The sequence below is a fragment of the Rhagoletis pomonella genome, unplaced genomic scaffold, assembly GCF_013731165.1.
Source record: "Rhagoletis pomonella isolate Grant_MI unplaced genomic scaffold, Rhpom_1.0 Rhpom_scaffold_00003, whole genome shotgun sequence".
NCBI classification, from domain to species: domain Eukaryota; kingdom Metazoa; phylum Arthropoda; class Insecta; order Diptera; family Tephritidae; genus Rhagoletis; species Rhagoletis pomonella.
This window is the reverse complement of record NW_023458557.1, coordinates 71,831,122-71,853,688: the sequence shown is the minus strand read 5'-3', so window position 1 is coordinate 71,853,688 and position 22,567 is coordinate 71,831,122. Positions and strand designations below refer to the sequence as shown.

Genomic DNA, 22,567 nt, shown 5'->3' with positions numbered 1-22,567 from the left:
TTGCGCGCTCAACGCAAAATCCACCTACATAACAGTCTGAACTCCATGTAAACATATTCAATATTTATTCCATTCAGATTGAGGGGCAATACCGCACATAAGCAGGTGAATTTCGCGTTAAGCGAAGCGCACATTGGCGCGATTCTGTCGTTGCGAATCCGCAAGCCCAAAAATTACAACAATGCTACCCATACATTTTAATGCGCTAGCGCACACTTGCACGATTCCGTCGCTGCGAATTTTTCGAACATTCAATGACGTTTTGAAGGCGTCAAAGAAGAAGAAGAGAGGTGTCACAGCAATAAAGGCAAAGAAAAAAAAACGTGTAATGTACAAAAACTAATAAAAACGTTCGTAATAATAGTATTTTGTACGATTTGGGCACGCCGAGTGCGAAAATACACGAAATAAAGGGAAAATTGAGTGAACTGTACATCGGAAATCGACGCGAAAAAATCGCTTAAGTGTGCGCACGTTTGCGGATTCGAAGTTAACAGCCGAATTCGCAACGATGGAATCGCGCTAATGTGCGCTTCGCTTTAAGCACGCCAAAATTAGCCGTCATCGATTCGCCAACAGTTAGCAAGTGGCGAAACGATCGAACTCAATGAGGTACAACCAAACTCGCTATCGTCTATCCGTGCTAGTTAACTTTGTTGTTGCTTTCACATGCAAAATTTTTCGTTAATTTTTCGGAACTCAAACATAGCAAGCAGCGAAGTGGCGAATCGATAACGGCTATTGTTTACCTTCTAAAAAATAAAATATATAAGTTTTTAGTGATATATTTAGCGATATTTTGACATATGTGGCTAAAATGAAGTATTGTTGTTGTATATATGGTGAAATATGGGCGATTTGTGCGTATGTGTATGCGTATTAAGTGAATACAAAAGGTGCTATTGTGGAAAAGCTTTTTGTTATTAACTTTTGATCGGGTAAAAAAGTTAATTTCCGCTTTCGGATCCTTATTATTGGAGTCCAGAGGCGTCTAATGGTACCACCTCTCCAAAATTTTGACCAATTTTGGGGGTTGAAAGCCCACCTAGATAATTACCAATTTAAATTTTATAAAGTAGACAAACTTCAAAAAATAATTTATGGTTGAAAATTTGAGCGAGCGGTTTTATCCATGATAAAAATATAGTAAGGTAGAACCGCTGAGAGTCACTTCTTAAATTCTTGACGTTTCTAAACAATTTAATTTCTAAATTTACTCACAAACTCACACACACATTTTCATTTTCAATCTCAAGCAACAACAATTTCGAACAATTACAATTTTTTATTTTCACTTTTATATGATTTTAAAATGTTGGCAAACTTCAAAAAAAAATCATGGCCGTCAAATGGAGAGAACGGTTCTACCTTGCCATGTTTTTATCATGGTTTTATCTTTAAATATTTTTATCATGTTGTAAAACAGACCTGTCAAAACGATGAATTGGAAAAGAGACGATAATTATCGAATAGTCATCGATGAGCTGCCAAAATAGCTCAGATATTTCATAACAATTTCTCGGCGAAATTTAATAAATTTTTTAAGAAATGGCGCAAAGTAGATTGGAAAAAATCGGCACCATATTCACCAGGTTTGTATTGAGTTGATAAATACTATATATAATATTTTTTTCTTTTTATTCTATAGGGTGGATGGTTTGATAAAGGCCAATGCTATGAGATTTGAGGACCGACCTATTTGGTATGATTTATATGCAGCTTTTCCTCCAAAACTAGAACCCCGATTTGATCGTCCTGCTCAAGATATAAAAATTAAAAATATATTTTATGCCGAAGATGTTGCAAGAGCGTAAGTGTTCTCATTTCCATACCAAGATCATATCATATTAATCCTTAAATACAAATGTGTTTGTGCATATGTACATTTACATATATATTGCAGAAAGTTTCAAAAAAAGGAGAAGCAGTATGAAATAATAAATTTACTGGACACAAGGCGCAAAACACAAACGCAAAATTTCATTGCAATATACCAAAACTTAAAAAGTCAAAATCCTCTGGACGAGGAAAAGCTGTATGAGACGTCTGTTGAAATGTTGGGCGAACAATCAAGAGCTCCAAATGCTGAAGGAGGAACAGACACCGCTGTTAGGACCAGTCTATTAGCGGACTTTGTAGATAGTAAAGCGAACAGTGAAAGTCTAGCAACTACTAATGTAGACATCAAAAAGCTGTTTAGTGAATAAAAGTTTCTTTTTACCTTCCTTTTATTAACTCGGGATGTAACTATGTAATATTGATGCGCCTAAAAGATGCAGCGATTTCTATTCTCAAGTTACATACCTGATGACAGTACGAATGGCAATTATAATAGGGATTTTTTAGTTTTTTAAACTATAATTTTATTATTATATAGAAATATTTATTAGCCCACTCAGTATCAATGCATAATTATACCGCTAGGGCATCATTTTGAGTCTCATGACTCAATTGTGTTTGAAGATTTGATAACTTATTTTTTAAAACCTGAACTCCCATTATAACTATGTTCTCCGGCTTGAGTGCGCCAGCTGATTCTACATTATAGAAAAATTTATTCGGTTTTGCTTCCCAATTATATGGTGCCTCATATTGATCATCTTCCAACTCGGTGTGTTCACTTTTTGGCCATTCATCTGGTTTGGGGTAGAGTGTATGGCGCATAGCATTATCTGGATCATATTCAAAACATACACCAGCAGTTGGATTCCATTTGGCATGCTCCTTGCCAAAGCCCTTTTTGGCATAAGCTCTCAGCTTCAGCTCCTGTCCTCGACGTAATTTTATAATTAAAATCTCATCCGTACTTTCTCCGTACTCATTATCTTCTTCATTGAGATGCCGCGACGTTACCGGCAATACCTTCGGGTTGCTTGATTTTAAATCTGCAGTTGTAACATGCCGAGTTTGCTCTTCGGTGCATTTAACATCAAGTGTGAACTCCACGCTGCATTCTGGACAAAAGTCCAAGCAGATGCAATCACGAGTGTATTGTAGACGTTCAACAACTTCGTCAGATATTAAAGGAATTAGTCCGATGCGATGAGCCAGAAACTCATCAGATAGCACAGTAGAATTTGCCTCAAGTTGTACCCAATCGATAGCTAGTGTTGGGGTCTCGGCAATGAAAACACGCCGTAAGCTATTGGCTACACTCAATTCCGTGTCTTCCAACACAAATTTAACATTATCGTCCGTCAATTCAGTTATTTGCACTGATGGCTGATTTGCGTACGGCATTTTCAAGATTTACTACACAAGAATAACAGCAATATAAATTCGTGGCAAAACCTATGCAAAATCGGCAATCCGTTCCGTCAGATTATTTGCCTAGATATGTGTTTGGTCTTCTTATTAATCGATTACGCTCCAAACACTGCATTGATCTGAATCTTAAGAACACAACAGGGGTCTCAAAGTAACGCATTAGTTGTGTTTGTTTACTCATTTCCAGTAAAATCCAGTAAAAGTGTTACGAATTTTTATTTCGCGTTTTCGTATGCAAAAACTTGTAAAGTAGGGGAAATTGAGAGAGCGAGAAGTGACAGTTGAAGTTGCAAGTTTTTACTGGATTTTACTAGATAAATTTTTACTTGTAAGAATTTGCCAGTACGAAAATAAAGCTAAAACTCCATAGGAAAGCGTATGCGTGTGTATGCGAGATCCGTTGGCGTGCGCTTACGTGCGTAAAAACTTAGCAACTCCACTTACAAACGTTAACAGTTGTCATATCGACAAGTTGATGCAGCACACATACATATTTTTATACATATTTATTAAAGAAAATACTTACTAACAGGTCTATTCTGCACGTTACCGAAGATTTTGTAAACGGAAAATTGTATTACCAAAAAATGTTACCAGTTCTTGTCACCGCGATTCTAGGTATGTTGGTAATGCAGTTAAAATATTCAGCAATTCAGCTATGAAGAATTGTGCAAATCCTGGCATTGCATATTTCACGGGGCAATAATTTCTTACCAGCTTATGAGATGGTAACAAAATTTACCGGTTAGTCGACGTTCAGACACGAAAACTTTTGTTGCGGAGACTCGAAGCTTGTAGAGGAGAGAGCGACGAGGAAAGGGGACGGGTACCGAGTCGCCCGTACTCGGGAAACACGCTTTGTGCTCTCGTTCGTCTGAGTAATACAAGTTGGCGATTCACAGCTGACAACAACAATTGCGTACAAAAGAGTTTCTGTGTGTGAATGCAAAGGGCAACACCAAAAGAGAAATCGCCGATAATAAGAAACTCGAGTTTCCGTGTTTGAATACAGACCTACAAGAGTATACAGAATGCGAAAAGAGTTTAAAAATTGACAGGAATTTTATTTACCGGTTATTTTTATTACCAGCGCAGAATAGACCTGTAAGCCGCATAAAATGTTCTATTAAAATGTGTATATGTATTTATGCATACCCAAACGTGTAGTGTAATTAACTTGAAGTGGGTTGCCTCCGCAAGCAAACGCATAAAAGTTTATAAAATTCAACTCTGTACACACGCATGCCTATGGAGTTCCAGGTTAACTGTCAGACGACGCCTGAAAAGCCTGAAACAAGTTCGAAATTTGGCGTCTTTCAGGCTTTTCAGACTTTGATTGTGGAGCAGCTTCTGTACAATTACACTAAATAATCTTTCAGGCTTGAGCGCCTTAAGCCGAAACGTCTGAAAAACCTGCTGCGGAGCTTCAGCCTAATTTTATCGAAGTAATTTTGTAGAAGTGTCAGTAGAGCTGATATTGAAACTCGAAGGTTTTTATAATTACGAACATGCAAAACATAATTCATTTATTTCTAGTAATGCAAATAGTAATCAATTAATATTCAGCCTTATCCAGAGTTTCGCCCGAAAAAAATTTTTCATACACCCATAGTAAATAAATTAAACAAAAAAATGGAAAGTGAACCGGTTCGGGGAAATGATAAGGCTGATTAAATTTTGGTGGAATAGATTGGCCGTGACGAACTTGTAAATGCGCGCTTCAAAATAATACCAATCCAATGTTTTTTTTTTTTGTAAATATGCGTTTCTGGCTAAAAATGATTCCGGTTGTCAAGGCAGGCTTTCTCCTCTTTATCTTTGTGCTGCAAATACGTCTTACATAATGTCCAGGCATTTCCTTTGTGGTGAAAAAGCATTAATTTTTGATTTGAAACCAAAGTTTATTGGTATTCAGAGATCCTCCAATATTCCTAGCATGGCCAATTGCATTGTTTAAGGTCTCTTGACCTTGCACACTGAGGTACATCCTCTTATCGCTCGTTTAGATAACCATAGAACGGGCATTTGGCCTATATGATTTTCCTTTTTTATCGTGGGCTTTCTGACCGTTTTGCAAAAACTTGATATTTTATTTTTTGCTTAGTATGTGCATTCACACCGAAAATCACACGCGCCTTGATTACAAAATTTCAGGAAATAAGCCAGAACTCCTCTTTGAATTAAAAAATTCAGCAATTACTAAGAGGTTGCAAAAGTGGTACAATCCAGTTCATTTTTATTTGGTAATTTTTTTCTGAGTTTCCATATGCGAATATTAAAATTTGTATTGTCTGACGTTTAGTTAAACATCGGTAAAGCGAAATGCAAATTTGAATTACAATAAAGTTAATAAACTAAAAAGTACATTACCACAAATTTAACTTTCCGCTCTATTGTTCCAGTTCTGCTCTTCAGTGTATATGTTACAGTGGCCACACGACGAACATGTGTGCGAGCATGATCGCCAACATGCTCGCTGTCGTTGTCATGATAGCGAAAAGATGGATAGCAAAGACGCGGATGATGCAACTGAAATGCTTATGACTTAGGTTTTATGTATGTGTTACATACGTTTATTTATATTTTATTTCTATGTATGTCATACATATACATACAGTAATTAAGCCTCATTTACCAACAATTCAATAACGCACAAAGCTTGGATGCACTTATCCGCCGATGAGCACACTCACGACGAGCATGCTCACTGAAAATCAAATTTTTTGAATTTTTTTTGGTGAACCGCCCCACAAGCAGAGCATGTTCGCGCACATATTCGTCGTTTGTGGCCACTGTAACCTAGTATAAATGCAATTCTAGACCCTCGAATAATATCGACTATCGATTGTGTCAAATGCGCGCAATCTCTATTGAGTGGTTTATAAAAAATTTGTTTCGATTTATTCATAGCCGGCAATATGCTGCAGTTTTTACGAAAATCTCGTTTCTATTTCATAATAACTCAAGAAATTAATGAAATTCAAAAGCTTTCGCAAAGTAGAGAAAACAAATTAAACTTTAAGGAGCTGAAACATGTGTCCAAAGTCCCTCGTACTCCTATAAAACAAAGTTACCCCGTGGACGAAACACCAGCAATTGACATTGCCACTATTCAACTCCTCGAACGACTTGCGTTAGTCAATTTGGAAAGCAAAGAAGCTTTAAATACTCTGGAAAACAGTATAGAATTTGCGGAAAAAATCAGTCATATCGACACCAACAACGTGGAGCCTTTGTACACTGTCTTGGAAGACCAAAACGTATATTTACGCGAAGATATCGTAACAGAAGGAAATTGCCGTGAGGAAATCTTACGGGGGGCGAAAATCACCGAGGAGGATTATTTCGTATCGCCTCCTGGCAATATACCGCTGCAACAAAAAGAAAAGGATTTTTCATAAAAGAATACTACATCTAATATGCAACAATTCAAAAAAATAGTTAAGAAATTGCAAAACTCTCGTTATTTAAATGCTTTAATTAAAGACACTGGATGTATAAGTAATACCGAACTGTTAGAAAACGGTGTAAAATGTAGTGAACAAATTTTGCACCATTGGCGCAATACACATTCATTAGATAAGGAAGTTGCAGCTAATTTTATAAATACCAATGATAATGATTTCATGACTAGTTCTCTGAATAGATTAAATTTTGTTTACTCAAACCAGTTTCACGAAAAAATCAAATACTTTTATAGTAATTCAGATACCAAGCAATATCCGGCTATTTTGAAAACTATACAAACTGCTACAGTAGATAAATCAAGTGCTGCTCATGAGCCCCACAGTAATTTGGTATGTTCTGGCGCTCGCCAGCACACGTTTTTGATAACGGATTTATTAGTTCATCATGCTAAAGGATTTAGTAAATTTTTCAATTCGCAACGTGAATGTAAAATATGGTGGATGCGAGTTAGTTCGGATCCTAGTAAATACTTCTTAGAACCATATCATTTTGAGGACATACCGAATACCACGCTACCTACAGGCACACAATCCGTAACAATTAAAACAAAATTACCATATTTCACGTTCGATGTCGAAAGTATTACCCTTGTACCCTTGGCTGGAGCTGGCTTGAATCAGACTGCGTTTCAGCTTTTGTCCAATAATAAAGGTGACCAAAATATGCCGGCTGTTATACGTTCAGTTATTGATTTGAACGCTGCAACAGGTGGTAAGTTGGCAAATGTGTAAATTTTTTTCATTTTGTGTATATGTATGTAAATAAATATTTCTATACATTTTGTAGCTATTCTCTTTGATAGTGCTGATAATGATCGTGATAATTCTCTGTTACTCGATAGAAAGCTGGCTCCAGTTCAATGTGCCGTAGCCTGCTACCATGAAGGTAAAATTTTATATGTAATAAAAATAAAATGATTTAACTAGTTTTATTCGAAAAAAGGCAAAAATATAGACGATCTAGAGGACTTATGTTTGCATCTACACTTTGTTCTCGAGCGCTCCGGGCTACGGATGTTAAGTGAAAATACAGTTTTCACAGATTCCTTTCAAGAATTGGATGTTGGCCTTCAAAAATCCGATTGCCTTGGCATACCATATACGCTAATAATTAACGAAAGTACTCTTAAGACTGGCTTGCTACAACTTCGTAGTCGCGATACAACGCTGGAGGAGTCCATACACATTAGTGATATACCAGCATATTTATTACATATATTTTCCAGTTGAAACTTCCCGCATAAAATGATGAGAGAAATATTTATTGATACTGTTAACTGCTGGTTTCACCAGCAATTTTAGTGAGAGAGGATTTCTTCCATTCTGCCATTTTTCATAATAAATTCAAATAAAAAAAATCATTTTCACCTAAATTGCTTTCGTGAAACGGGAAGTTAAACCAGTAAAATTTAATTGAAATCGCATAGATATTGACGCACATTAAACCCTACAACTTGACTTATACATACAATAAGATCCAAGCCCACTGTGCATTGTAAGCGTGATGTACCATCCATCACATTTTCACCAGAAACAAAGCTGAGTAGCTTAAGATTAACAAGGGTTGAAATTTGTGACAATAAGTTACAAGTCAAACCGACTTTTTCGTCAAGAATGGCATAGAAAATTGCCAGCAGCCGATCAACGCTGAAAGACTTCGGTCCTATATAAGTACTCATTTTTTCAGTGACCTTGAAATTATGTCCAGGAAATGAAGCATACAAATATATATTAATTAAGTATATAAATTGTACTTACTTTTGCATTTGCATTAACAGCCTGCATTCGTTTTCGGCGTTTTCCATGATTTTTTACAAACAAACGCTTGTCCTCTTTTGATGAATTATAACTTGCGAGAAATGCCGCTATTAGCAAATACTTCCCATAATACGGAAGCTCAAGAGATTGTGCTATCTTAACTATTTCCTTATCACTGTGTTCTGTTGCAATCTGCACTTATTTGATATTAATATAACGTAATTCTTAGTTTTATTTCAAACTTACCACTTCCGCCTCTCCACTTCTTATGTAAACTTGTGTTAGTGCAGTACGAAGTTGTCCTGCAATGCAACGCCATAAGCGTGAAACGTCTGACATGCTGACGGTGCCATTCAAAATAGGTTCCATATAGAAAATAAAACATTTTCGCGCTGTAATTTTCAGCTCGGATAGATCGCGACACGCTTTATAAAAAACACCCAGGAAGAGATTTAAGTAATTGTTAAAGAAATCTTTTGTAATTGATTCTAATATTTTCAATTTATCCATAAGATTATCTGCTTTATTGCGACCTAGGTGGGCGCTAACGAGTTTTTTTGCATTCTTAAAATCAGCGCTTAGTATTTCGAGTGTTTCTGATTTGGTGTACTGTGGAAAGTATAATAGAATAGGATCATCTATACTTGTTTTACCATAAAATTTTTCCAATGGCAGCTGTGAAATTAGTATAACACAAAGGTTCAAACCACAGAGCTGCTGCAACCTCAAAAAAGATGGCAAGACGTTCGCATCCATATCCCGTAGACGTTCGGCGTTGTCAAGGACAATTATATAGCGCGTATGTGGTTCTGTGTCTTGACGACGCAGTTCCTCTACAAAATCCTTTAGATTTTCTGTCTTAACAGCCTGATCATCGCTTTCACGGCGTACAAAATCCAAAACGTTTTCAAATAGAATGCGAGAAGTATAGTTCTCAACGCAATTAACAAATGCTATATTAGTTTTATTCCTTTGGAGAATGCTTTTACTTAGAAAATGTTTAATTAACGCTGTTTTCCCAGTGCCGGTATGACCATAGATATGAATTGCAGCAGGAAGCATTTCTTCACTGTAACCAATCAGACCAGCAATTACTCTGATTTCTTTCTTCCTGCAGGGGAATCTTTCATTTACTTTATTCAATATTTCCATTGCTTAGGTGCCCAATTTTTAAACATGTATATTTCAAATGAAATTTTTATTTATGTTTTGAGAGAAGCTAAATTATTTTGAGCGCTTTTTATTTGAACAAATGCAGCTGGTGGCGAAGATCTATCGATCGCTTATAAATGTTATCGAAGGAGAGGGTCCTTCAAAAAAAGTAATTAATATATTCATCATTTCTCATTAAAATTTGTATTTTATATAACTGCGATCTTAACCATTTTCGGAAATTTTTTCCAGGAATCTAAAATTTCAATCAATTCCTTCGGCAATATTTTGAGATATATTTGAGTTTTCTCGCATTTGCATCGCTCTGTTTGGCCTTGTGCGATGACTTGCCACATATCGTTGATGAAACTTATCGATATTTTTATTGACAACTTTTGGTGACGTTTGTTTTTCATATAAGAACAGTGGACGTCGTTTAGTGGTTTTTCCTTGCTTACACATATGTATTTTCAATATATTTTCTAATCGATTTAATCGGTTTTTACAATAAAATCGCAAAATGAAGTACATTAATTGTTAAATTAGAAAATATTACGAGATAATCATTTGTTTACTGTGCGGGTGAGCTCGACAGGTGACCTTATCGGCCATCAACAAATTTACACTTGATGTGAAGGATATTGACAATATGCAAAGTTTCTCCACAAAAGCTAAAGAAATGTTTATCGTTCGTGCATTGGAAAAAATTTTAGCTGACAAAGACATTCGACGCTCCCATCATTCGCAATTAAAAAAGTCTTGCGACTCAGCGCTTGAACATATAAAAATCGAGCTCATCAACGCTGGTCAAATTGCGGAGGGCAATGAGTTGCCTTGTGCAGCATTGCCTCTACCAAAAAATGACGCAGCCAGTATTATTAATGCAGAAACGTATTTTCTGCCCTTCGAATTGGCGTGCAAGAGTCGGTCGCCACGAATTGTTGTAACCGCACTTGACTGTTTGCAAAAGCTTATAGCATATGGTCATTTGACAGGTGCTATACAAGACTCTGCGAGCCCTGGACATTTGCTTATTGACCGTATCGTTAATACTATTTGTGGATGCTTCAATGGACCACAGACCGATGAAGGTGTACAATTACAAATTATTAAGGCTTTACTTACCGTAGTTACATCACAGCATGTGGAAATTCACGAAGGCACCGTATTGCAGGCCGTGCGTACTTGCTATGACATCTATTTGTCGAGTAAGAATCTAGTCAATCAGACAACTGCGCGTGCAACACTAACCCAGATGCTGAATGTGATATTTGCGCGCATGGAGAACCAAGAATATGAGACAAGCACGAATCCCCATACGGAAAGCATTGGCAAGAGCGGCTCTAGCACCGATTTCGGTGCACAATCACTAAGCGCTGAAACGGAAGAACCAATAAATGGTAATGAACAAGAAATGTCACTGGAAGAAATTGCTGCTTTCGTTTTGGAAGAAGTTTTAAATAGTAAGTTTATGACTATACATTTGTAGATTATATTTTCTGATTGCCCTAATTGCATTTATACCATACATTTTTATTTTGAAGGTGCCTTCGATCAAGCACTCAAAGAAAAGTCACCACCTGCTGCTGAGGATTCAATAAATTCTTCATTTGGTTCAGTTGAAACAATCGACAACCACACCAACTCCGAAGAAAATGCAGAAAACCAAAATGAAAGTGATGCAGTAGTCACTGCGAAATTCACACATATTTTACAAAAAGACGCGTTTCTCGTTTTTCGAGCTCTATGCAAATTGAGTATGAAACCATTACCAGAAGGACATCCCGATCCTAAATCTCACGAATTGCGTTCAAAAGTTTTATCGTTACACTTATTGCTTTCGATTTTACAAAACGCAGGACCGGTTTTTCGTTCGAATGAAATGTTCATTATGGCTATAAAACAGTATCTGTGTGTTGCACTCTCCAAAAATGGCGTTAGCTTGGTGCCGGAAGTGTTCGAGTTGTCACTTTCCATATTCGTTGCTCTGCTATCGAACTTCAAAGTGCACCTAAAGAAGCAAATAGAAGTATTCTTCAAAGAGATCTTTCTAAATATTTTGGAAGCTAACTCTAGTTCTTTTGAACATAAATGGATGGTAATTCAAGCTCTAACCCGCATTTGTGCCGATGCTCAGTCAGTTGTGGATATCTACGTTAATTATGACTGTGATTTTTCTGCCGCAAATTTATTTGAGCGTCTCGTCAACGATTTGTCAAAAATTGCGCAGGGTCGTCAAGCACTAGAGCTGGGTGCAAATCCTTTGCAGGAGAAATCAATGCGCAAACGGGGACTGGAGTGTTTAGTTTCAATATTGAAGTGTATGGTTGAATGGAGTCAGGATTTGTATGTGAATCCCAACTTGTCATCACTGAATCCTCAAGAGTCTGCCAATACACACGCCACGCACAAAACTATGGCCGAATCAGCACATAAGCAAACTCATTTGGATAATACCGATGCGATTTCGCAAACCAACAACTCTACCACCCGTTCGGCCTATGGTGGCTCCAGCCATAGCCTAAACTCTTATGGTAGTGTAAAGAACACAGAGGTACTTGATTTGCCTGAAGCATTGGAAGAGCGCAAAATGCGCAAGGAAGTGATGGAAACTGGTATTGAATTATTTAATAGGAAACATAAAAAAGGCGTACAGTTCCTACAGGAAAAGCAACTTCTGGGCACGAAAGCAATGGATATTGCTAAGTGGTTGCACGAAGACGAGCGTTTGGATAAAACTGTTATCGGTAATTATCTGGGGGAAAATGACGATCATTCGAAGGAGGTTATGTGCGCTTACATTGATGCCTTTGACTTTCATAATTTGGAGGTTGTGGCTGCGCTGCGTCTCTTACTTGAAGAGTTCCGTTTGCCTGGCGAAGCCCAAAAAATCGATCGTCTGATGGAAAAATTTGCGAGTCGTTATTGCGAGTGCAATCCGAATAATCAACTCTTTCAGAGTGCCGACACTGTGTATGTTCTAGCATTTTCCATAATTATGTTGACGACAGATTTGCATTCACCGCAAGTTAAGAATAAAATGACTAAAGAGCAATACATTAAAATGAATCGCGGTATAAGTGACAGCAAAGATGACTTACCGGAAGAGTATTTGTCGTCAATTTATGATGAGATTGCTGGACATGAGATCAAAATGAAGAACACTGTTGTAAGTAAACCAGGCAAACAGATCATAGTAAACGAGAAGCGGCGTAAACTTTTGTGGAACATGGAAATGGAGGCTATTTCTGCCACTGCAAAGAACCTAATGGAGTCGGTGTCACACGTAAAATCACCATTTACATCGGCCAAGCACCTCGAACACGTTCGACCCATGTTCAAAATGGCATGGACACCATTTCTAGCTGCATTTTCTGTTGGTTTGCAGGATTGCGATGATCCAGAAATTGCATGTCTCTGCCTAGACGGCATACGCTGTGCGATACGCATTGCTTGTATATTCCATATGTCATTGGAACGTGATGCTTACGTACAAGCGCTGGCACGCTTTACTTTGCTTACTGCTAATTCACCAATAAATGAAATGAAAGCCAAAAATATAGATACAATAAAGACATTGATAATGGTTGCACATACAGATGGTAATTATCTTGGTTCCAGCTGGCTTGATATTGTCAAATGTATCAGCCAATTGGAGTTGGCGCAATTGATTGGTACTGGCGTTCGTCCGCAGTTTCTCTCCGGCGCGCAGACAACTTTGAAAGATACTTTGAATCCAAGTGTTAAAGAACATATTGGTGAGACGAGCAGTCAGAGTGTTGTCGTTGCGGTCGACCGAATTTTTACAGGATCAATAAGACTAGACGGTGATGCTATAGTGGACTTTGTGAAGGCACTTTGTCAAGTGAGTACTTAAAATTGTTTACAATATCACGTACTACATAGTTACACTATGTCGAATTTTTACCGTTTAGTTTTTTCAATGGGTTTAACTAGTCAAATGAGCGTAAACATCATATTTTTTCTTTAATTTTTAACAGGTCTCCGTTGATGAATTGCAAAATGTACAACCAAGAATGTTTTCTCTACAAAAAATCGTAGAAATTTCATATTACAATATGGAGCGTATTCGTTTGCAATGGTCTCGCATTTGGCAAGTACTAGGTGAGCACTTCAATGCTGTAGGCTGTAATACCAACGAAGAGATTGCCTTCTTTGCATTGGATTCATTGCGGCAGCTATCGATGAAGTTTATGGAAAAAGGCGAATTCGCTAACTTTCGTTTCCAAAAAGACTTCCTACGACCGTTCGAACATATAATGAAGAAGAATCAATCGCCCGCCATTCGAGATATGGTAGTGCGCTGCATTGCACAAATGGTCAATTCACAGGCGCATAATATTAAATCCGGTTGGAAGAATATATTTTCAATATTTCATTTGGCAGCAAGCGATAATGAAGAGGCTATCGTTGAGTTAGCATTCCAAACGACTGGAAAAATCATTGGTGATCTCTATCAGAAGCAATTTGCTATAATGGTAGACTCTTTCCAAGACGCTGTAAAATGTTTATCGGAGTTCGCCTGCAATGCACGCTTTCCGGACACCAGCATGGAAGCAATTCGTCTGGTACGCACCTGCGCGCTTTGTGTGCACGATGCACCTCAGCTATTTGCCGACCACGCCGGCATGGAAAATGATATTTCCGTTGCGGAAGAGGATCGTGTGTGGGTGCGCGGCTGGTTTCCGATGCTTTTCTCTCTTTCGTGTGTGGTTAATCGTTGTAAGCTAGATGTACGTACGCGTGGCTTGACTGTGCTCTTCGAAATTGTTAAAACCCATGGCGACAGTTTTAAACCAAACTGGTGGAAGGATTTGTTCAATGTAATATTTCGCATATTCGATAATATGAAATTACCCGAACACGTGACCGAGAAATCTGAATGGATGACCACTACCTGCAATCATGCGCTCTATGCAATAATCGATGTTTTCACCCAATATTTTGATGTGCTCGGCCATCTACTGCTGGAAGATCTTTTTTCACAGCTGCATTGGTGTGTGCAGCAAAGCAACGAGCAATTGGCGCGTTCCGGTACAAATTGCTTGGAGAATTTGGTGATATCCAATGGATTTAAATTTAATGAAGCTACCTGGGATAAGACCTGCCAATGCATATTGGACATATTCAATGCTACGCTGCCGACCGAACTACTAGTATGGCGTCCAAGTCCACACCAAATGCCAGTTCAGTCATTAGAACCACATCAAAAGGCAGCTTACACTGTGGCACAGAATGCCCACGACAAGAGCAATCATAACACTGCTATCAAACGTAGTCAATCACAACATTCCGTTTACAGTACGCATGTGATGGATGATGATGCAACAATGAGTACGTCTCAGGGCTATCATCCCAATTCACATGCTATTGTGATGCACAATTCACAATTTGAAACTTTACATATTAAGTGTGTCGTGCAATTGGAACTCATACAGACAGTGGACAATATTGTATTCTTTCCGGCAACCTCACGCAAGGAAGATGCCGAGACATTGGCACAAGCGGCTGCAGATTTGGCCGGTAGTAATGCGGTACAAAATGTGTTGGAATGCCAGCGGGAGGAGCAGGGTATGTACAGTTACCTACACACGCGACAGCTACTAACCTTGGCCGATTGCCTAATGCAATCGCATCGCTTTGCAAAACGTTTTAATGCGGATCACGAGCAGCGCAATATATTGTGGCGCGCAGGCTTCAAAGGATCCATCAAGCCAAATCTATTAAAGCAGGAGACTGCTTCATTAGCCTGTGTGCTACGCATATTTTTGAAAATGTATGGCGATGAAAATCGTCGTACCGATTGGCCTGGCATCGAACATGAATTGATACAGGTGTGCAAGGAGGCGCTAACTTATTTCCTTAGTCTGCAAAGTGAAGCACATCGTGATGCCTGGACATCATTACTGCTGCTAATACTCACACGATTGCTGAAGATGTCTGACGCAAGGGTAGGAGGCATACAAATTTTGATTATCTTTCATTGACTAGATTCGAGCCGTATATTTTAAAAGTGGCATAAGTTGTTGCCTGCCGTTTCACTTCAGAGATCATTTACCTGTATGTGAACGCATTTGTTATTTGTTCAACTTCATGATGGAAGAACGATTTACCGTTGCATTCAGTTAGAAGTAACCATCGTTTAAGCACAAGAGGTAGAAAATAACCTATGCCGTTTTCAAAATGAACGAATAATTTATGTAAGATAAGTAAGGTACTTTAGTTCGTCAATGGGAGTGTGCTGCTATATTTACAAATGGTTGAGTTGCCAGTGTTATCTGGACGTTATTTTAACGACATAAAACACAAATTTTTGGGTAGTGCTGCTGCGGCAACAGTTCAAAGGCGGACTTATCAGGGAATACCGCTTGCGTTCAGATACACGCGATTTATTACACTGCCAAAAAAAAAAATTTGTGTCCAGTGAACGTGGCTAGTCAATAACCATAGTTTCCACAACATATCATATTTAACTATAAAACTTTACTAACAATTTTTTCATAACGCGGTGATGTACTTACATACGTACACATAAAATAACACATTTTTGTATATAAAAGATAAGATTAACTCTTAAAAAAATAGATAGTAAAGATATCTGAAGAAAAATATTTTTATATGATCCAAAAATATTTGTTTTTAAAGATTTCATAGCAACTCTAGGAAAACTTTAATTTTATTGTACCCATAAAAGATATATGGAAATCTTCAAAGCACTTATGTTTCCATTAATCGTACTGCCCTAAATTGTTTCCCTTTTGTCCGGCGAACGGGACCGGTCCATTCGTATATCTTTTAGTTCGTTGAAATCGAATGTGAAGTAAGAATTTGAAAAAAATGTTTAGATTTTTTCTTTCCAATTTTTCGCCGCTTCGGCAGCCGGTTAATCGGCCGAAAATTTTCAAACACTAAATTGTTAATAAATTCGGTGTGAAATATTCACTTTTTTGAAAAAAATACCGTGTAGCCGGAGTTGGGCAGATTAGGGTTCTTTTTTCTAAGCGCGGTAGAAGGCTTCCAACGCGGAGAGGTATTCTGCGCGTAAGTCCTTTGGTTGCCGTAACCCGAGCTTACATTTTCTGGCAAAATGCTAAGTTTACCACATTTTCAAATGGGTGCCGAGCGGTCAGAGAGGTGAAGGGTGACTTGCCTTAAAGTTTGGACCGTTCTCTTTCTAATGGGCGGAGTCATCAATTTTTTTTCACACCCGCTCCAATATAGTAAACAATACAGTAAACTATATTTAAGGGATTCGCAAGCCACCATAAAAGTCGTATTATGAAATTTCACACCGTTAAAAAAGTATTTGGTTGTGGTTTCAAGTCCTCTAAACATTTGTTTAGCCGTTCAAAACTTTACGACACACGACAATAGGACACTTAGGACACCTTGTGAACCATCTAAATATGTATTAAATTCACACCGAAATGTGTATATCAGAAACAATCATCTTCGGTAGAGAAAACCGTTATAGTCCTGGCTAGATACATTGTAAAATAATCAGATGACAAAAAGAAGGGGAAGTGGGCTGTTGTTGTTGTTGTAGCGGCTACAATAACCCCGCCCAGATCGGCTGATATCTCAGTCGTTGTCGTCGAGTTCCACTAACCGCAGCCCCAAGAAGCGTGCAGCCTCTATGGGGTCGGTCCACAGGGACGTCGCCGTTAGGATTGTAGGGGTTTTCCGGGCATGCGAAGAGATGTTTCGAGTCGTGAGGGGTCTCTCCGTATGCCGGACATTCGTTCGGCACATCCGCATTTAGCCTACTCAGGTAGGAGTTTAGCCTGCTGCAGTAGCCAGAGCGAAGTTGGGCTATTGTTGTTCTGGTCTCCCGAGGCAGATGGAGCTCCGTCGCGTCAATGTCCGGTGTTTGTGTGCCTAGAACGGCATTCACAGGTGTTGAGTCTACATAACTCGAGACTGCGTCCCTGTGAATGCCGTTCAGGGCCTGTCTGTGAGCTGACGCGTCCAGAGGCTGCTTAATGAACCTCTGGACTTCGTCCGTCAGTTCATATAGATGCCACATGGGAAGTTGTCATCGTATTTAGTGTAAAATTTAAACATTTTTAAGATACGATTTTAATTACTTTTAAACAGTTAATGTTATTAAAACTGTTTTATACATAATCCCAAATTTATGATATAAAATCCCTTCTACTAAAAACTTAAATTGGGTGACGCCGCTTCGATTTTTTAACAATTGAGCAATTATCAAAAATCTGCTTCTTAATCAAAAAGTTGTTTATTAAAACTACCTTCTTTTTTGTATCATGATAAACAGTAACCGTAGATTTTAAAATAATGATGAAAGTATTGTTGTAACGTAAATAACTCAAAACTCCAGTGAAAAGAACCAGAAAGATTTAGGAATTCGGCAATTACTTCAAGGATAATCGTAACAATACATACAGTAACGAAAATATAAATAGGGAAGAGACATTTTAGCATTCTTTGGCTATTTCCCTTTCGTTTATTTAATTTTTATTACTTTTTTATGCAAATGTAGCTCGTTATCTAACAAAAACCATGTAAGTAAAAATTTAAAAATTTTTAATTAGATTTTGTAGAAATATTTCTGAGTATGCAGCTTGTAGCCCATTCAATTTTATTATACGTAGTGCAAATTTTAAGTAGCTGGGACTTACCGTTGATTTTTGGGGACTTTTGATTTGATTTGATTTGATTTTTTTTTTTGATTTTTGGCAACTTTTTTGTGGAAGGTGTTTCTGATTTTCTCCATACAAAAAAAAAATCGAAGATACTTTGTATGGAAGAAAATGCGTGAACAAAAAATTACCAAAAATCAACGATACGTCCTTTATTATACTAGAATTAAAAAAAAACTGCATACTCAAAAAAATTCTATAAATTTTGATTAAACAGTTTCAAACTTTGATGAACATTTGTTAACATTTCGAGCCCTAACCGCCAAAATAACGTAAGCGACATTTTTTTCAAAATTTTCTTTTTGATGCAGAAATGTTCCTAGAGCATCTAGATACATTTCTGCATCAAAAAGAAAATTTTGAAAAAAATGTCGCTTACGTTATTTTGGCGGTTAGGGCTCGATTTGTCGAATTTATATAAATGTTCCGCAAAGTTTGAAATTCGGATTTACAGGGTTTTGTTTAGATAGTAAGCTATATTTCCATAAAAAAATAATAGACATTTTTAAACAAAGAAAAATAACCAAAACTTGCTAAAATGTGGCTTCCCTATTTACATTCTTACACACAGTACATCATAAAAACCAAACATGAGAACACATTTATGACAGGAGGAGTAAGATGCATTAATATTTTAAGATTTAAAGGAATTAAAAAAGTAAAAATAATCGGCCAAAAACGGTCGATGCCGACTCTTTTGGCCGATACTAGCCGATGCCGATTAATCGGTCGGACTCTATTTCCAACATCAAAAGACAACATATGCACATGTTGTATCAGGGAAGTAGGCTTTAAAATTTGGAGTCTTCAATTCTGACTTCCTTTACGAATGCAACGAGGCGAAATCTACGATAATTTACGAAAAAGTCCTCAATTTTTTCATATTTTATAAAATTTTTTTTATTTCTTCACATAGTATTTATTTTTGGTTCTTCAATAAAAATTAGTCGCAGTATTACTGGAACAAATATTTCTTTATATTGAAATAATATCATATGACATTTTTTAATCTAAAACATTTTTTACTTTCTTTCATTTAGTTTGCCACACATGTCTCCAATTACTATACGCTGCTGTGTGAAATGATGTGCTTTGATCTAAAGCCTGAACTAAGAAGTGTCCTTAGACGAGTCTATATGCGAATTGGCCCAGTATTTAATATAGTGAGCCTTAATGTAAGGAACTAAACGACAAAAACGAAAAAAAAGAAATATGTATATCCTTTCCGAGTTTTCTTATCTCCATTGTAAAATGAAATCGTAAATATATGTACGTACGTACATATGTATATGCAGTTATAAAATTTTATAATAGTGGAATTCACCTTGTGGCTTTTGATGTTGAAGAATGTAAATATATACCAAATAAAATAAAATGATTAGATGAAGAAAACAAACAAACAAGTTTAGTAGCCTCAACTGAACAAAAGCATAAATATATATGTATACATATACATACATATGTATGTAATAATAAAATATGTTGTATGTATGTACGTTGGTTGCAAAAAGTTCTAAATTTTTATGTTTGTATTATTTCACATATTTGACTTGTTTTAAGTTCATATTAACCCATTAATTATTTTGTGCACATTTGGTGGAGGAAGCAAATATTGTTATTTTAAATAGTTTTAAGCTGCTAGCGTTATACGAATACGATATAATATAAATAAACATATATTACAATATGCGTATGTATGTTCATGTGTATGCATATTTTAAGATATAAAAAAAAATAAATAGAGTATGTATGTATATACATATGTATATTATTTGGAAACTGTTACATATGTAAACATATGCATGTATTCATGTATGTATGTATGTTCAGTATATGAAGCAAAAGACAGTTCTCGCTGCAACCTCCGGTGAACAAAGCCAAATATCAAATGCCCAGAAAGCTGTGCAAACTGCCAACAACCTCTTGCTTTCACCAGCGGGAAAGATCAGATCAGTGTTGGAAAAATGTAAATCTGATTAACGATTAAAAATTAAAGATTAAAATGTTAATCAAGATTAACAATTAAAATTAATTAATCGTAATAATCCGTACGATTAATAACTAAATTTGTTAATCGTTAATCGTCGGTTGTGATTACGATTAATTAATTTTAATCATTAATCGTTAATCCAATTTAAGACGAATCTGATTAAGTGGTCTAGTTTGTTCGAATTTGAAACTAAACATGGGTTATAGTTATTTTTTTGTGTTTCACGATTATAAAACGCGTGGTTCAATGCGCAGGGAGGATGGTTCCGTGCGCAGAAGTGGAAAACTTTTGACTGCCATTCACCTGGGAGTGGCCAGAAGCGATTCTTGTGCGTACGGTTCAAATCGCAGCTCACAACGTCCGGATATTTATATCCACGTATCCTCTGGGTAGCAACCAAACACCCGTTTGGGAGCGAGCTAAAGTGAGAAGGCGTAAAACTTCGCGTGCGCTGGGTTTGGGTCCCGCCACGTTAAAACCCCGCCCAATGAAAAGAAGCAAACAGCCTCGGATGAGACCCCCTTTTTCTGATGACGACCACGGCAAACATATAAAGGACTATGATTTAAGGGTATGCACCTGGAATATCCGGACCCTTAATGGGGAAGGTACCTCTGCCCGGCTGGTTGATGTCCTCGGGAAGACAAAGGCTGACATCACCGCCATCCAAGAAATGCGATGGACGGGGCAAGGTAAAGTAAGCGTGAAGCCTTGCGACGTCTACTACAGTTGCCACGTAAAGGAGCGCAAATTCGGTGTTGGATTCGTGGTAGGAGAGAGACTCCGTCGCCGAGTACTGGCGTTCACCCCGGTGGACGAACGTCTAGCCACAATCCACATCAAAGCTAGATTCTTCAACACCTCGCTCATCTGCGCCCATGCCCCGACGGAAGAGAAGGATGAGGCGTCCAAGGATCTCTTCTATGAGCGCTTGGAACGTACATATGAGCGCTGCCCCCGACACGATGTCAAAATCGTGCTTGGCGATTTTAATGCCAAGGTGGGCAAGGAAGGGATCTTTGGCGCCACTGTCGGAAAATTCAGCCTCCACGACGAAACGTCCGATAACGGACTGAGGCTGATCGACTTCGCCGGGGCCCGAAATATGGTAATATGTAGTACTAGGTTCCAGCATAAGAACATCCACCAAGCTACATGGCTGTCTCCAGATCGAAAAACGAGAAACCAAATCGATCATGTTGTGATAGACGGAAGGCATGCTTCCAGCGTTTTGGACGTACGTACACTCCGAGGGCCAAACATCGACTCGGACCACTATCTTGTTGTAGCCAAGATACGCACCCGCCTCTGTGCAGCAAAAAATGTGCGCCCAACAATGCAAGGAAAGCTTAACGTCGAAAAGCTGCAATCACAACAGACGGCCAATTTATTAGCCACTCGACTCACACACCTGCTCTCTGAGAGCACTCTTCAGCAATCCGACGTACGCGAGCAGTGGAACCACATTTCCCGATCATTAAGTACCGCCGCCGAAGAAGTAGTTGGATTTCAGCGAGCCCGAAAGAACAACTGGTACGATGAGGAATGTCAAGAAGCCGCCTACAGGGCCACGCTGCGATCGGACGCAACGCGAGCCATGTGGGACCGTTATAGGGAATTGAAGAAGGAAGCGAGACGTATTTGCCGCAATAAGAAGAGAGAGGCCGAAATACGTGAGTGCGAAGAGCTTGAGATGCTGGCCGACAGGAAGAACGCCCGAAAGTTCTACCAGAGGGTTAGGCGACTTACGGAAGGTTTCAAGACCGGGGCGAACTCCTGTAAGTACAACAATGGCGACCTAGTGACCGATGGCCAGAATATACTTAAATTGTGGAGGGAACACTTTTATAACCTACTGAATGGTAGCAGCGCTGAAAGTAGTCAGGAAGACGAACCCGAGTCCCCAGTCGATGATGATGGACTAGCTGTCCCACCGCCTGACTATGACGAGGTACGAATAGCGATTACGCGGCTGAAAAACAACAAAGCTGCTGGAGCTGACGGCCTGCCAGCTGAGCTATTCAAGTACGGCGGCGAGGAGCTGATGAGGTGCATGCATCAGCTCGTATGCAGAATATGGTCAGACGAAGGCATGCCCGACGACTGGAATTTAAGTGTGCTCTGCCCAATCCACAAGAAAGGCGACCCCGCCATACGCGCCAACTACCGCGGAATTAGCCTTCTAAGCATAGGTTACAAGGTCTTATCGAGCGTATTGTGCGAAAGACTGAAGCCCACCGTCAACG

At 38.3% G+C, this 22,567-nt stretch overlaps 6 protein-coding genes across 6 annotated transcripts; 4 read left to right on the top strand and 2 right to left on the bottom strand.

The window, feature by feature from the left end:
- Window positions 1–1,457: 1,457 nt before the first annotated feature.
- On the top strand, window positions 1,458–2,231 carry LOC118736649 (probable 28S ribosomal protein S23, mitochondrial). The gene is made up of 3 exons (XM_036466695.1): window positions 1,458–1,592; window positions 1,649–1,810; window positions 1,904–2,231. Exons 1-3 carry the CDS (start codon window positions 1,549–1,551, stop codon window positions 2,205–2,207), a joined length of 510 nt encoding a protein of 169 aa, XP_036322588.1. The 5' UTR covers window positions 1,458–1,548; the 3' UTR covers window positions 2,208–2,231.
- A 107-nt stretch (window positions 2,232–2,338) lies between these two features.
- LOC118735476 (DNA-directed RNA polymerase II subunit RPB3) lies at window positions 2,339–3,345 on the bottom strand. The gene has a single exon (XM_036465258.1). It carries the CDS (start codon window positions 3,238–3,240, stop codon window positions 2,413–2,415), a length of 828 nt encoding a protein of 275 aa, XP_036321151.1. The 5' UTR covers window positions 3,241–3,345; the 3' UTR covers window positions 2,339–2,412.
- A 2,777-nt stretch (window positions 3,346–6,122) lies between these two features.
- On the top strand, window positions 6,123–6,717 carry LOC118735475 (glutamyl-tRNA(Gln) amidotransferase subunit C, mitochondrial). The gene has a single exon (XM_036465257.1). It carries the CDS (start codon window positions 6,186–6,188, stop codon window positions 6,666–6,668), a length of 483 nt encoding a protein of 160 aa, XP_036321150.1. The 5' UTR covers window positions 6,123–6,185; the 3' UTR covers window positions 6,669–6,717.
- LOC118735474 (DNA polymerase subunit gamma-2, mitochondrial) lies at window positions 6,662–7,994 on the top strand. The gene is made up of 3 exons (XM_036465256.1): window positions 6,662–7,446; window positions 7,522–7,620; window positions 7,678–7,994. Exons 1-3 carry the CDS (start codon window positions 6,687–6,689, stop codon window positions 7,962–7,964), a joined length of 1,146 nt encoding a protein of 381 aa, XP_036321149.1. The 5' UTR covers window positions 6,662–6,686; the 3' UTR covers window positions 7,965–7,994.
- Window positions 7,930–9,707, bottom strand: LOC118735473 (origin recognition complex subunit 5). Its single transcript, XM_036465255.1, has 3 exons — window positions 8,739–9,707; window positions 8,493–8,684; window positions 7,930–8,425 (listed from the first exon to the last, which is right to left on the bottom strand). The coding sequence occupies exons 1-3, from the start codon at window positions 9,642–9,644 to the stop codon at window positions 8,144–8,146; spliced, it is 1,380 nt and encodes a 459-aa protein (XP_036321148.1). The 5' UTR covers window positions 9,645–9,707; the 3' UTR covers window positions 7,930–8,143.
- Window positions 9,708–10,007: 300 nt separating this feature from the next.
- Window positions 10,008–20,009, top strand: LOC118735472 (brefeldin A-inhibited guanine nucleotide-exchange protein 1). The gene is made up of 4 exons (XM_036465254.1): window positions 10,008–11,107; window positions 11,189–13,509; window positions 13,646–15,616; window positions 19,372–20,009. Exons 1-4 carry the CDS (start codon window positions 10,294–10,296, stop codon window positions 19,516–19,518), a joined length of 5,253 nt encoding a protein of 1,750 aa, XP_036321147.1. The 5' UTR covers window positions 10,008–10,293; the 3' UTR covers window positions 19,519–20,009.
- The last annotated feature ends 2,558 nt before the right edge of the window (window positions 20,010–22,567 follow it).